This window comes from Fukomys damarensis, unplaced genomic scaffold, assembly GCF_012274545.1.
Source record: "Fukomys damarensis isolate Sample0158 unplaced genomic scaffold, DMR_v1.0_HiC HiC_scaffold_15, whole genome shotgun sequence".
In the NCBI taxonomy this organism is placed as follows: Eukaryota; Metazoa; Chordata; class Mammalia; order Rodentia; family Bathyergidae; genus Fukomys; species Fukomys damarensis.
The window spans coordinates 36,246,697-36,261,291 of NW_022900927.1; the positions used below are offsets into that span (position 1 = coordinate 36,246,697).

Below are 14,595 nucleotides of genomic sequence, written 5' to 3' on the forward strand. Positions count from 1 at the left end.
AATGGAAGCAGGTTCTGCAGAGCAAATTTAGGCCAAATAAAAGTAAGAAAATAAGTGTACTCTATAGAATGAAAGCAGGCTACTAAGAGAGAACACAGTAGCCCACTTTTCTTTTTAAAGAACCTAAATTTTATTCTAATTTGGACCCTAAGAGGGGAAGCATATGAACATATCAAGTGGATTGAAGAAACAGTGTGATCAGTGAGGCAGATTAATTCATTCTGTACATCATTTGGTACCCTCTGTGTCACTTTACTTATGCAGAGATTTATTTTTCATAGTTCTGGATGTAGGAAGTTCAAGATCAGGACACCAGCAGTTCGGGGCCTCGTGAAGGCTTACCCTCTGCTTCCACACTGGCACCTTGTTGCTGCACCTACACATAGTGCAAGGAAGAAGGGCAAAGGGATGAGGCAGCTCTGAGGAGATCTCTTTCATAAGAGCATTAAACCTATTTTTGATTTGACTGCTTCCCAGGGTCCAACTTCTCCATACAAATACAGTGAGTCTTGGATCCTAATGTGAATTTTGGAAGGACACAAACATTCAAACCATAGAAGCTTCCTTTTGTGTCAAACCCATGCTGGCTGTAAACAGTGCTGAGGCCACAAAGATGAGTCCTGCTCACAGAGGCTTCATAGGTTGGTTTTGGAGAGGAACTCTAGGAAGACAGCCCAACCTTGCTGTTATCATACGGTCTCTGCCTTTCATGTTCTCCCATCTCCTCCTGAAGCAGTGAGAGGTACTAACGGCAGCTCTGGGATGTGCTGAAACCCATTTATTCAAACAGGCCTTTTGTAAGCAAGGGATCCTACATATCTCACCATGTAAATTATCTATCAGGGCCATTTCATAGGTTACTGTTAGTATTTCAAAGATTGTTTCCTTTGGAAGAAGAAAGCTAAGTTGTTCTTATTTTAAATCAGCCACTTGGATCTTCTGTTTGTTTTTTCCACTTTAGGTTTGGATGAAAACACTGGCATGATTGTGAACAGCCCATTGAACACAGCAAAGCACATAGCAGGAAAACCTATTCTTGATAACAATGCAGTGAATCTGTTTTCTTCTATTCTTATTGCCCTCCTCCTCCCAACAGCTGCTTGTGGTTTTTGGCCCAGAGACTGAACTTTACTTAATTTCCACAGGTTGGAATTGGTCCAATTAAATTTGCTATTCTAAGTTTTGTCCTAAGAATAGTAGTTGTAATGCCAAAATGTAAATGTCAGCTCCTCTCATATTCCATTGTAAAGGAATTACACATTTTTTCTTTCATCAACTCCCTTTAACAGCTAATATCTTTCTACTAAGAGACAAATGTGTAAAACTTATGCACATTTTTCTCCTACTGAATGCAGCTTCATAAGCAATGGAGCTATATTTTTCCTTTATTTTGCTGTACATTGAACTGAAAGATCTATATAGTCTATGTAAGATTTGGTTTTCTTTTGTAAATCAATGTAAGGACTAAACATGATGATATGTTTAAGGTGATTGTCAATTGTAGCAGAAAAAAGACCACTATGTCACTTACTGCAGTGTTGTATCTGTTGCGAGTAGTTTAAGACAAGCTGGTATGTGTGGAAGCTTAAGTAAATGTAGTACCCTGGATTGATGTGACCCTGACACTCATATTTTTGAAAAGTGCAAAGGTTGGTCCCTAGTGAATTGTATGGCCTGCACTGCATTTTTCTTCCTTCTTCCAGATTAGTGGTGAAAAAAGGTAAATGTCTTTTTTATATGAGCATTACAAAGTGTGAAAAAATTATGTGTAGCTAAAAAACCAAATTTTATCTGAACGGTGTATACCTTAATATACTATTTTGAATTCATCTTCAGTGCATTTTGTAGCTTTCTTTGAAATATACATAGGAATCTGGTTTAGCCTTGGTAATCTGAACAGTTACCAAAGAGTCACTGGAAGTTTATTTTCATTAGTTGTTTTGTTTGTTTCTTTGTTTATTTTGCTTTCTGTACCAGGGGTTGAACTCAGAACCTTGGCACTTGCAAGGCAGGCCTTGTGCCACTAAGTTAAATCCCCAGCCCAATTTTCTTAAGTTTTTATAAGTCACTGGAAAGTACTATGATTTTCTTTTATGTATCTTCTAACTTGTGCTCACCTTTACATTCATTATAGCTTCAAACAGTGAATTCTGTTTTCCAGCTTTGTTCTTCACTATGACTTACCTGTGTTCTCTGAAAGTTTTGACATGGAGAAGATTATTTTACTAAATGTATTTTTAAATGTTTCTCATGTGATTTCTGTACATTTATCCCCCTGCTCCTTTTTCGTTCTTAAAGAAATTAGAAAGGATTCCATACATAAGCTACTATCGGTGGATATGTTTAGTACTCTTTATTGGTGCCTCTTCTATAGAGTTTATCTAGAACTGACTTGATTTGAGAAGGAAAGCAAAGCAGTTTTAAAGGAGGAAGCTTAAAGGAGGAAAGGTTTATTTCAGCTCCCAGTTTGTAGAAGTTTCAGTCCATAGTTGCCTGGCTCCAAAGCAGGGTGGCATGCAGAGGGGCATCACAGAGGAAGAATGGTTCATGGCACGGCTGGTAGAAGGCAACAAGCAGCAACAGCAGCAAGCTTCTCTTCTTTCTTTCTCTTTATATTCTATCCAGGCTACAAGCTTATTGATTGGTGTCTTCCACATCCAGGGTGAGATTTCTATTATCCATACCCTTAATCCCAGTATCATACCCTTAATCCACATTCACACATCCCAATCCAGCCATCTTCAAAACTGCTCGCATATGACTGCATGAGGCTTTGGGGAGACATCTAGATATCGGCCATAGCATTGTTCCTTGTCCAGAATTTTGATTTAGCTCATCTGGGGTACTGCCTGGGTATTAAGACTTTCTAAAGCTCTGTTGCACATTAGAATCATGAGAAGGTTTTAAAAACATTGTTGCCAAACCTTCTAGTAAAATTGAATATTTTAAGGTGAGGCCATCACTTTCATTTTATTGTGGCATACTCCGCATTTTGGTATTTTTAGAAAACTCTAAACATGGTAAACTCTGGTAAACATTATTGTTTAACCACATTGAGACCCAATATCCTAAAGCTCTATATCTAAAAGGAACTTTTAAAACACTGGACTATTCATCTTAGGGACAAAACCTAATAGTAGCAGCACTGCAGGTTGCCTGTCTTTATGAATTAATCACTGGTAATTATCCAGTATCTTATTGCTGCATCACTTTCCAGATCATTGTGTGTGCACACGTGCAGCCCACACATTATTCTAACGTATCTTTTCCTGGGGATTCATTCTAATGACATTTGATGGAACAAAAATACTTATTGGGACCACTTTGAGATTGGCAGAATCACTGTATTATTAAGTTTGGAGAAATGATGCCTTCAAATCATTTACTTGAAAACCTAGACATTTTGGAAATAAAAATTTTCATATTGTAGAAAATTAATGTAGAATTATTTAAAATAGTTTACTCAGAACTGAGAAGTCCTCAGTAGAAACTCATTATCAGATATAGTCCTGTTTTTATGGTAAATTATGACTATCCCTATTCAGTGTGATAACTAAAGGCTTTAATAAAGAGCTTCAGCTTAATCAGTAGGGTTTTGTCACCTAACTTGTGAAAATAATCTGTTTTCATAATTTTGTGGTATAAGAATTACATTTAAGAATTTTTGATGTCCTTTTTAAAAAAAAGTTCTGTATCTGTTTTAATATAATTTATTTTCTTGGATATTTAACTCAACCTCCTTGCTGAGTGGGCAGTTTTGTTAAAAACGCCTTCTATGGAAGAGTTCCATGTAACTGTGATACAATACTGTGTGCAGCCTGCCTAGACAAGCATAAGGCACCTTGTCCCTTACTACACTGTGACACAACAGAGAATAGCAAAGTGCACATGGCCCAGGGCAGCTCAAGGGGTCTAATGTTCAATCCACCAGGAGACCCAAGAATTGACACAGGAGGTCACTTCATTCTCAGATTTTCTCACTCCTTGCCTCCTACCTTGACTCATATACCTTTCGTGTTTGTAGCTGCTGCATATGTCTACGTTGCTAGTGCAGAAATGTTAATGCCACCAATTAGATAAAGCCCTAATTCAGAGAAAAACCATGTGGAATGTTGTAAAATTAATCACATGCCTGCAGTATGAACAATGGCTGCTCCTTGTGCCCACAGTGGATCTAATAGGGCCCAATGATCTGAGCTTCCTTCTGAGGAGAAACTGTCATAGTCACCAAATTCCAAGTGAACTGTGCTTGCTTTAAAAATGAAAACACTGCGGGGCATGGTGGCGCATGCCTGTAATCCCAGCACTTGGGAGGCTGAGGCAGGAGGATCACTGTGAGTTCAAGACCAGCCTGGGCTACATAGTGAGTTCCAGGTCAGTCTCAACTACATAGTGAGACCCTGTCTCAAAAAGCCAAAAATAAAAAATAAATAAAAATGAAAACACTGTGGTGTCACAGGCCTGTAATCCCTGCATTTGGGAGATTGAAGCAGAAGGATCACCATGAATTCAGAGCCAGTCTCTGCTTCATAGTATGTTCAAGGCCAGCCTGAACTATGCAGTGAGACCTTTCTCAACAACAACAACAGAAAGGAGCACAATTCTCGGCTTAATTATTTAATATCTGTATAGATTGTTGTTATTCCAAATAGTTCTAAATATTTTTAAAATACATAGTGTTCCATATATGTTTCTAATCAGTATTTCCCTTGCCTCCGAAAGTTGGTAATGAGGAACATATTCCTGGTGGGAAATAAAAAATATTTTAAAAATAATCTGACTATTTGGCTTTCTGAGGACTGTGATTCCAGCATTTCTGAATCATATAAAATAATATTAATGATTTTGACTAATGAATCAGAAAATTATTGTAGTAGGAGTAAAAGAATGGCACAGCAAGACTCCTGAAATTATTCACCCTGCCAAGACTTATTTCTCTCCCATTTATTGTACCTGTCCCTTCAAAATTTAATTTATAAAAGTAGCAGCTTTTGTGCGTTTGTATTTTGTCTTGATTAATGTTTAATACTGATTCTGTTCTTTTTATAAAAAATTAGAATATTTGGCTAAACAGGTGAAGTAAAATTAGAATATTTGCGATAAAGCTAAAATATCTTTGACCTTTCAAAGTCCTTGTCCCCCTCCTTTATCTTCTCCAAAGTAATTACCACTAAAAATATTTTTATATAATATTTGTCCCAGATGTATTTTAACATAGTTTTTAAAAAATCAACAAAATTGTAGTTAGTACTCTGTGTGCTGCCTTAAGTCAGGTGCTTATAGCCAAGAAAAATGTAGCAAAAAAGATTGGAAGAATGTACATGAAAATGTCAGTGTATTACCTGGTAAGGTGATAGATGTTTTAATTTTTGTTAAAATAACTTTAAATTTTTAAATATATATTATTAAAACTATTAAAACACATATGCAGAATTGAGGATATAGCTTAGTGGCTTTTAGCGCTTGCCTAGCATTCTCAAGGTTCTGGGTTTAATCACCAGTATCACCAAACAAATTACACACACACACGCACACACACACACACACACACACACACATATATGTATATATACACACACACAATTAATCTTCAGTTCTTTTCAGCACACACACGCACACACACACACACACACATATATGTATATATACACACACACAATTAATCTTCAGTTCTTTTCCTACGTCTACAATCAAATGTATTCTATAAATCAAGAAAAACACTTAAACCTTAAAAAGTGACTAGGAATTACCCACTTCCCTTCTACTCCGCCATCATTTTAAATGATATTTTTTCTTTATAAAGTACTTCATTAACAATGAAGTAAAATGGACCTGACACACATGTACAGAATACTCTGTCCCCAAAAGAGTAGAATATACCTTCTTTTCTAGTGAACATGGAAGATTCTTCAGGACAAACCTGAATAAAATGATTATTAACCAATTCACAAAAAACATTGTATGAAGTATCTTGACCAATTATAGTGGAATAAAACTAGCATCGATAGCACAAAGAAAAAAGGGAAATCCAAAAATATGGAGAAATCAAGTAATAATTTTAAACAAATAATGAATCAAAGTAATCACAAGGGAAATTCAAAACTACCTTGAGACAAATGAAAATAGAAATACAGTGTACCAAAACTTACAAGATGAAACAAAAGTAGTAAGAGTAGTTCATAGCTATACATTTTTAAAAAATTTCTTCAGGTATGCTTGTACACACCTATAATTCAAGCTACTCTGGAGGTTAGAGGAAGATAACAACTTTGAAGCCAGCCTGGGCAGCTTAGACCCTGTCTCGAAAAATAAAAAGGGCTGGGATATAGGTCGATGGTAGAATACCTGCCTAGCATCTAGCCTTGGTTCGATCCCCAATACTACAAAAAAAGCAAAAACAAAATCTCAAATCACGAACTTCTGCACCTCAAGAAACCAGAAAAATTTTTTAAAAACGCAAAGCTAGAAATAGAAAGTGATAAATATTAGAGCAGATATAACTGAAATAGAGAATTAAAAACTAGAAAATAGAAAAAAATCCACATAACCAACAATTGGATTTTTGGAAAAGTCAATGAAACTGACAAATCCATAACTAGAATAGCTAAGAAAAAATCAGAAGACTTAGATAACTAAAATCATAAATGAAATAACCAATGCCAAAAAATTATAAAATAATATGATAAGCAGTTGTATTCCTCAAAATTAGATATATTGAAGAAATAAATACCTGGAAATAACCTATTTAGTCATGATGAAATAGAAAATATGAATAGGCTGATAATGAATAAGAAGCTTGAATTAGTAATCAAAATACTGGCAAAAAACAAAAAACAAAAAAACACCAGGACCATGTAGCTTCACTGGAGAATTTTACCAAAAATACAAAGAAGAAGCGACAGTTTCAAGCTCTATTTCTAAGACCATCATTACCTGATATCAAATAAGACAGACACTACACAATATCGCTGATCAATTTTGATACAAACATCTTCAACAAAATACTAGCCATCAGAATTCAACAGCACATTAAAAGGAGTATATACCATAATTAAGTCGTATTCTTGAAATGCAAGGATGATTCAATATAAGAAAATCAGTTAATGTAATATACCACTTCAACACAGTGAAGGATAAGAACCACATGATGATCTTAATTTATGCACAATTTGACAAGATTGAACACTGCATTCAACAAACCTGTAATACAAGGAAATTATCTCAAAATAATAAAGGTCACGTCTGCAAAGCCTACTAGCTTACATTTTATACTAAGTGGTAAGAGACTGAAAGCTTTTCCTCTAAAATCAGGAAAATGGCCAGGATGCCCACTCTGGCCACTTTTGATCAACTGTGGGAGCCCACGGTGGCTCTCTGGCATTTGACATTTGAAAGGAAACTTCTTCCTCTACAATGAAGGCATTGATACAAGCTATGTAACATTTGTTACCTTTCAAGGACTCTGTTTGGTAAGCTTATTTGTTCTTTGACCCTGGAATGGGAGGAACTCAAAGAGATAGCCAAAGATTTGGTGGTATCTGTAGAAATCAGGAATTCCTGTTTTTGCATAAGAAATGATGCAGATGATTGCTTGATGCTTCCTGTTAATGTGCCTTTAAGGAAAGCTATTTCTGTAGAAATAAACCAGACTTCTCTTGGTCTCCACTCAGGTGTGAGTGTTCTTTCCTTTCTCAATCCTCACTCCCCAACTCAGGTACATTCGTGTTGTGAAGGCTAGGCCGTCACAAGTGGCACCCGAACGTGGGGCCTGAGTATCGAGGGATCCAGTGAAGGACACCGCAGAGAAGAAAGAGGCCTCAATGAAAAGGTAAGGAGCGGTGAGTTTTCTTGTAAATATTAAAAATGGGAGCCAGCGTTAGTTACATGTTTTTTGTACATATTTTTAAAAATTATTGAGTGTAGAGGAACCTGAATCTTATAATGATTATATAACTGAAAGTGAAACTATTGTTCCCATGGCTCTGCCGGAGCCCCTAGGCTCTGAGGAAGAAGCTTCTAAATATTATGAAAATGTAAGGCCGCCTTCAATGGCAGCAGCCCATACTAAGGATTCACAAAACATTCAGTTGGAAGACAGGATGGAAAAAATAGAAAAAGTGATGGAAAAAATAGTGTCTCAACAAATGGAAGCTCAGTGGACTAGTCATAAACCTCCAAAAAACATGCCTGCCCAGTGGCAGATCTTAATCCTTCCCCTTGTGACAATTGGTTAGAAAAGGAACCTTCTTTGATTGCTTTGGCTTCAGGGTCTTGTGAAGGCTGGAAGCCTGTGAGAGTAAATTCCCAACTTCTTAAGTCTCCAGTTCAACAGGGTTTACAACAAGCCCTTAAAGAGGGTGAGGATGTATCTGCATTTTCTCTGGCCTGCCCAGTTTTTGAGGCTCAGGATGCTCAGGGAAATCTTGTTCGTCAACATGCTCCAATTCCTTTTAAACAATTAAAATAATTAAAAATGGCATGTGCTCAGTATGGCCCTATTGCTTCTTTCACTCAAGTCTTGCTAGATTCTTTGTCCACTGATGCTCTCCCTCCATTTGACTGGAAACAAATTGCTAAAGCGTGTCTTTCTGGGGGTGATTACTTGTTGTGGAAGTCTGAATATACAGAATAATGCCAGAGAATAGCAGATCTTAATAGACAGCAAGAACTTAATGCAACTTATGAGATGCTAGCAGGAGAGGGACCTTATGCTGAGGTTACTCAGCAATTAGGTTTTCCCCCAGGTGTGTATGCTCATATTAATATTGCTGCTAAAAATGCTTGGAAAAAACTTCCTTCATCTGGACCAGCCTCAGAAGATCTTTCTAAAATTAGACAGGGACCTGATGAGCCTTTTCAAGATTTTGTGGATCGCTTGTTACAAACGGCCAGCAGAGTCATAGGAGAATCTGAAGCTGGTATAGTTTTAGTAAAACAATTGGCCTATGAGAATGCTAATTCTGCTTGTCAGGCCGACCTTCGTCCTTTTAGAAAGAAGGTTGATTTATTTGATTATGTTCGCTTGTGTGCGGATATAGGTCCTTCTTACACTCAGGGCCTTGCCATGGCTGCAGCTTTTCAAGGAAAAACTGTAAAAGAGGTCTTATTTCATCAACATAGAAGTGGCCCTCCAAAAAGGGGGAATAATGGAAATTGCTTTGGCTGTGGTCAGGCAGGACGTTTAATACAAGACTGCCCACAACATAAAGAAAATAGATCTTTTTCAAAGCCTCCTAAAGAACCTGGTTTATGTCCTAAATGTAAAAGAGGAAAACATTGGGCCAATGAATGCAGATCTAAAAAAGATATTATGGGTAATCCTATCCAGTCGGGAAACAGGTGGAAGGGCCAGCCTCAGGCCCCGCATCAAATTTTGGAGGCATTTCAGAATCTGAAACCTCAGATCATCCCTCAAAATCAGTCAAAAAATCCATTCAGGACTTATTCCGAGCCACCTCAGGCAGTGCAGGATTGGACCTCAGTTCCTCCTCCTATGCAGTATTAACCCCTGAAATGGGAATGCAAGCCCTACCCACTGGAGTTTTTGGGCCACTACCTAAAGATACTTTGGGTCTCTTGTTGGGTAGGAGTTCCTCCACTATGAAAGGTCTTATGATTTCCCCAGGAATTATTGATGAGGACCATACTGGAGAAATTAAAATTATGGTTTGTTCACCTTCTCAAATTTCTGTTATTCAGCCTGGACAGCGTATAGCTCAATTGATTCTTTTACCTAGGATAGTCACCTCAGGAAAATATAAAAAAGCCATTAGAGGGGATAAAGGTTTTGGGTCCTCAGATGTTTATTGGGTGCAGTCTATTGGAGCCAATAGGCCAGAAATAAAATTGTTAATTCAAGGAAAATCTTTTATTGGGTTATTAGATACTGGTGCTGATGTCTCTGTTATAACTGCTGACCAGTGGCCTTCCACATGGCCTTTACAGGAGACTGTCTCTCAATTACAAGGCATTGGTCAAAGTACTGATATGTTAAATTGGAATGATTCTGAAGGACATTGTGGGACTTTTCAGCCATATGTTATTCCTGGCCTCCTGGTTAATCTATGGGGAAGGGATGTCATGCAACAAATGGGAGTTTATTTATATAGCCCTAATCAAAAAGTTTCTAATCAAATGTTTGATCAAGGATTCTTGCCTAATGTTGGTTTAGGAAAGGAAGGTCAAGGAATTCAATTTCCTGTGACCCCGACAGCCCATCCTTCTAGACAAGGCCTGGGATATTTTCCCTAGGGGTCATTGACATGCCTGCACCCCATGCAGATCCAATTGTCTGGAAAGACGAAAAACCTGTTTGGGTTGATCAATGGCCCTTAACTAGTGAGAAGTTAACAGCTGCCCAACAGTTAGTGCAGGAACAATTAGATAAAGGCCACATTGAGCCGTCTGTCTCTCCTTGGAATTCCCCAATTTTTGTTATAAAGAAAAAGGCTGGTAAATGGAGATTATTACAAGATTTAAGAAAGATTAATAAAACTATGGAAATCGTGGGAACATTCCAACCTGGTCTCCCCCTTGCCTCCGCAATACCTAGAAATACTTTTAAAATAGTTATTGATTTAAAGGATTGTTTTTATACTATACCTCTAGCCCCTACAGATTGTAAATGATTTGATTTTAGTGTCCCTTCTATTAATTTCCAGGGACCTATGCAAAGGTACCAATGGAGAGTTTTGCCTCAAGGTATGGCAAATAGCCCTACCTTGTGTCAAAAGTTTGTAGCACAGGCACTTTCCTGTCTTAGACAAAGTTATCCTTCTGTTTATATGATACATTATATGGATGATATTCTTTTAGCAAATGAAGATGAATCATTATTGCTTACTGTATTTGTTTATTTACAAAAGGTTTTAAATGATTATGGATTAGTTATTGCTCCTGAAAACATTCAATGGGAGTCTCCTTTTTTATATTTGGGATATCAACTTTATCCTCAAAAAATATTTACCCAAAAGTTACAGATTCGAAAAGATAATTTGAAAACTTTGAATGATTTTCAAAAATTGTTAGGAGATATTAATTGGATAAGGCCTTATTTAAAATTAACTACTGGAGAATTAAAACCTTTATTTGACATCTTGCAAGGGGATCCTGATCCTTCTTCCCTCAGGATCCTCACATACAAAGGATGATTGGCTCTTCAAAAGGTGGAAATAGCTATTTCTAATCAACAGATATTTTATTCTGACTATCAAAAACTCTTAGAAGCTTTTATTTTTCTAACCAAACATTCCCCTACAGCTGTTTTGTGGCAGGACGGACCTTTATTGTGGATACATTTATCTGTTTCGCCTGCTAAAAATTTACAACCTTATTATGAAGCTGTTGCACAACTTGTTCAATCAATCCGATGTAATGCTCGGAAATATTTTGGTTTGGAACCTTCCAATATTGTAATTCCCTTTACAGGAAAACAATTAGATTGGTTGTTTCAGAATTGTGATTCTTGGGCTATTGCATTTGCACATTTTTCAGATCAAATTAAATTTCATTATGTACCTAATAAACTGTTACAATTTGCAAATCTTCAATCTTTTATTTTTCCAAAAATTATTTCATTTAAGCCTATACCTGATGCCATTGTTATTTTCACTGATGGGTCTTCTAATGGAAAAGCAGTTTATGTTATTGATGGTCATGAAAAGGTTTTTTCCACATGTGCTGCTTTGGCACAAGTAGTTGAATTGCGTGCCATTCTTTTTGTTTTTCAGGAATTTGCTCATGTTTCTTTTAATCTATATACTGATAGTCAATATCTGGCTAAAGCCCTTCCCTTTTTAGAAACTGTGGCCTGCATTAATACCAGTAATTTAGAAGTTCAACAACTTTTCATTCAAGTACAAAACTGTATTCATGCTCGTTCTCTTCCTTGTTTTATTGGACATATTTGAGCTCATATTGTTTTACCTGGCCCATTGTCTTTGGGAAATCATCTTGCTGATGTTTCCACAAAATTTATTGCATTTTCAAAAATTGATTTAGCTCATCAATCTCATCAACTCCATCACCAGAATAGTCATACTCTTAGATATCAATTTCAGATTCCTCGAGAAGCTGCCCGACAAATTGTTAAACAGTGCTCCACTTGCCCTCAATTTTCTTCTGTTCCACATTATGGTGTTAATCCTTGAGGTTTGCTTCCTAGTCAACTGTGGCAAATGGATGTTACTCATGTAATGGAGTTTGGAAAACAAAGGTATGTACATGTTGTTGTTGATACTTTTTCAGGATTTATTCTTGCTTCAGCTCAAACAGGAGAAGCTACTAAACATATTATTGCTCACTGTATATATTGTTTCTCCATTTTAGGAATACTTCAAAAAATAAAAACAGATAATGGTTCTGGATATATTAGTAAGGCCTTCAAACAATTTTACCAACAAATGCATATTGTGCATATTACAGGCATTCCCTATAATCCTCAAGGACAAGGAATAGTTGAACGTGCTCATGGCACACTGAAACTGAAGCTCCAAAAAATAAAAAAGGGGGAGTTATATCCCTTCTCACCTAGAAATTACTTAAATCATGCTACTTACATTCTAAATTTTTTACAAATTGATAAGAATGGCCATTCAGCAGCAGAAAGATTTTGGCATCCACAAGGTTCTCCATATGCTTTGGTAAAATGGAGAGATCCTTTAACTAGCCAATGGTATGGACAAGAGATTGTAAATGAAACTGATAATGAATATAACAGCTATTTTAATTATAAGTTAACCAATTGTATATTTTTCAGAAATGATGACTTCCTTTCAGTATGTGATGGTTTTGAGTCAACCTCCCTTGGTAACAATGCCTGTAAAAACTTAATGAGTCCTGGCATGAAGATCAAGGTTTACAAATGTTGATAGAGGTAGAGAAAGCTACATGTCAAGCCTTCACAGCCCATGGTATAACCCCTGCAGAGGCTGGTAGTCAAAGATGGGTAAGGGAATTGTGGAGAAATATCCAACCTAAGACAGAGCATGAGTATTAAACTTCTCATGGCTTGATGACGGGTAAGGGATTTCTCTGGACATTTCTCACCTAAGACAGGCACAGTCTTTCTGCTGAGCTGGGAAGCTCCCTGCTCTAAAAATAATAAAAAAGGGGGAATTGTGGGAGCCCACCGTGGCTCCCTGGCATTTGACATTGGAAAGGAAACTTCTTCCTCTACAATGAAGGCATTGACACAAGCTATGTGACATTTGTTACCTTTCAAGGACTCTGTTTGGTAAGCTTATTTGTTCTTTGACCCTGCGATGGGAGGAACTTAAAGAGATAGCCAAAGATTTGGTGGTATCTGTAGAAATCAGGAATTCCTGTTTTTGCATAAGAAATGATGGAAATGATTGCTTGATGCTTCCTGTTAATGTGCCTTTAAGGAAAGCTGTTTCTGTAGAAATAAACCAGACTTCTCTTGGTCTCCACTCAGGTGTGAGTGTTCTTTCCTTTCTCAATCCTCACTCCCCAACTCAGGTACGTTCGTGTTGTGACAGCTGGGCCGGCACAATCAACATAGTATTAGAAATCCTAGCCAGAGAAGTTGGTCAAGAGAAAGAAACAGGCACACAAGCCTTGTGATCCCAGCAATTGGGAGGCTGAGGCAAGAGAATAACCCCAAGTTCAGGACCAACCTGAACTGCATAGCAAGACCCTGTCTCAAAAAAGAAAAAAGTTTCCAAATTAGAAAAGAAGTATCATTGTATCCATTTGCTGTTGAAAAGATATTGTAGAAAACCAGTCCATCAAAATAGAAATCTTAGAACTAATAAATTCAGCCAAGTTATAGGATACAAAATTACTATATAAAAATCTATTACATTTATATACACTACCAATCTGAAAAAATTAAAACAATTTACAGTAACAAAAAAAATTTAGGAAAAAAATAACCGAGATGCATCATGTAAAGGTTCAAGATCCCAATGATGAATGTAGCTATACTGTACACCTAAAAAGTATGAATAAATGATGAAAAAATATTTAGAAATAAATTTAAGAAGTTAAAGAACTTGTACACTTAAAACTGCAAAATATTTCAAATAAATTAAAGCTCAGTGTTGTGAGTTTATAATCACCTATAATCCTATAATCCCCATAATCCCAACTGCTTGGGAAGCTAACCTTAGAAGGAAGGTCTCAAATTAGAACAGCCTGGTAAACTTAGCAAGACCATTTCTCAAAATAAATTTATTTTTTTTAAATAAGCACTGGAGATGTAATCTAATTATAGAATGCTTGCCTAGTATGCTTGTGTCCTTGGAGAGAAAGGGACAGGGAGAGAGAGAAAGAGAGGGAGATTAAAGAAGACACAAAAAAGGCTCATATTCATGGGTGGAAAGACATAATTAAAATGTCTCTGCTGCCAAAGGCAATCTACAGATTTATGAACTTCTATTAAAATCCCGGTGATATTTTTCAGAAATAGAAAAATTCATCCTAACATTTATGTGAAATCTCAAGGGATCCTAAATACCCAAAGTTGAAGAATTCGTAATCCTTATTTTGAAACATAGAGTCCACACATACACACACACAAATGTGTATACACTTCGGGAAAAGAAAAATAGCATGATTTTTTTAACAGATGGT

At 36.7% G+C, this 14,595-nt stretch overlaps 2 protein-coding genes across 7 annotated transcripts in view; both read left to right on the forward strand.

Moving 5' to 3' along the window:
* Nucleotides 1-7,833, forward strand: part of Tmem19 (transmembrane protein 19) — a 53,752-nt gene extending 45,919 nt beyond the window's left edge. For 4 of the 6 annotated variants that reach the window (XM_019206551.1, XM_019206550.2, XM_019206549.2 and 1 more), the window contains exon 7: nt 962-1,986. In XM_019206551.1, the coding sequence (XP_019062096.1) occupies nt 962-1,125 (164 nt within the window). In that variant the 3' untranslated portion in view covers nt 1,126-1,986. Of the gene's footprint in view, nt 1-961; nt 1,987-7,714 lie in introns of those variants that run through there. The other 2 variants (XM_019206547.2, XM_033763776.1) reach the window with 2 other exon arrangements.
* A 346-nt stretch (nt 7,834-8,179) lies between these two features.
* On the forward strand, nt 8,180-9,878 carry LOC104857558 (endogenous retrovirus group K member 5 Gag polyprotein-like; the record flags this gene model as incomplete). The annotated part of the gene is given in 1 exon segment (XM_010617510.2): nt 8,180-9,878. A coding segment is annotated over 1 exon segment (1,326 nt), but the record flags the coding sequence as incomplete, so codon positions are not given.
* Between the last annotated feature and the right edge of the window lie 4,717 nt (nt 9,879-14,595).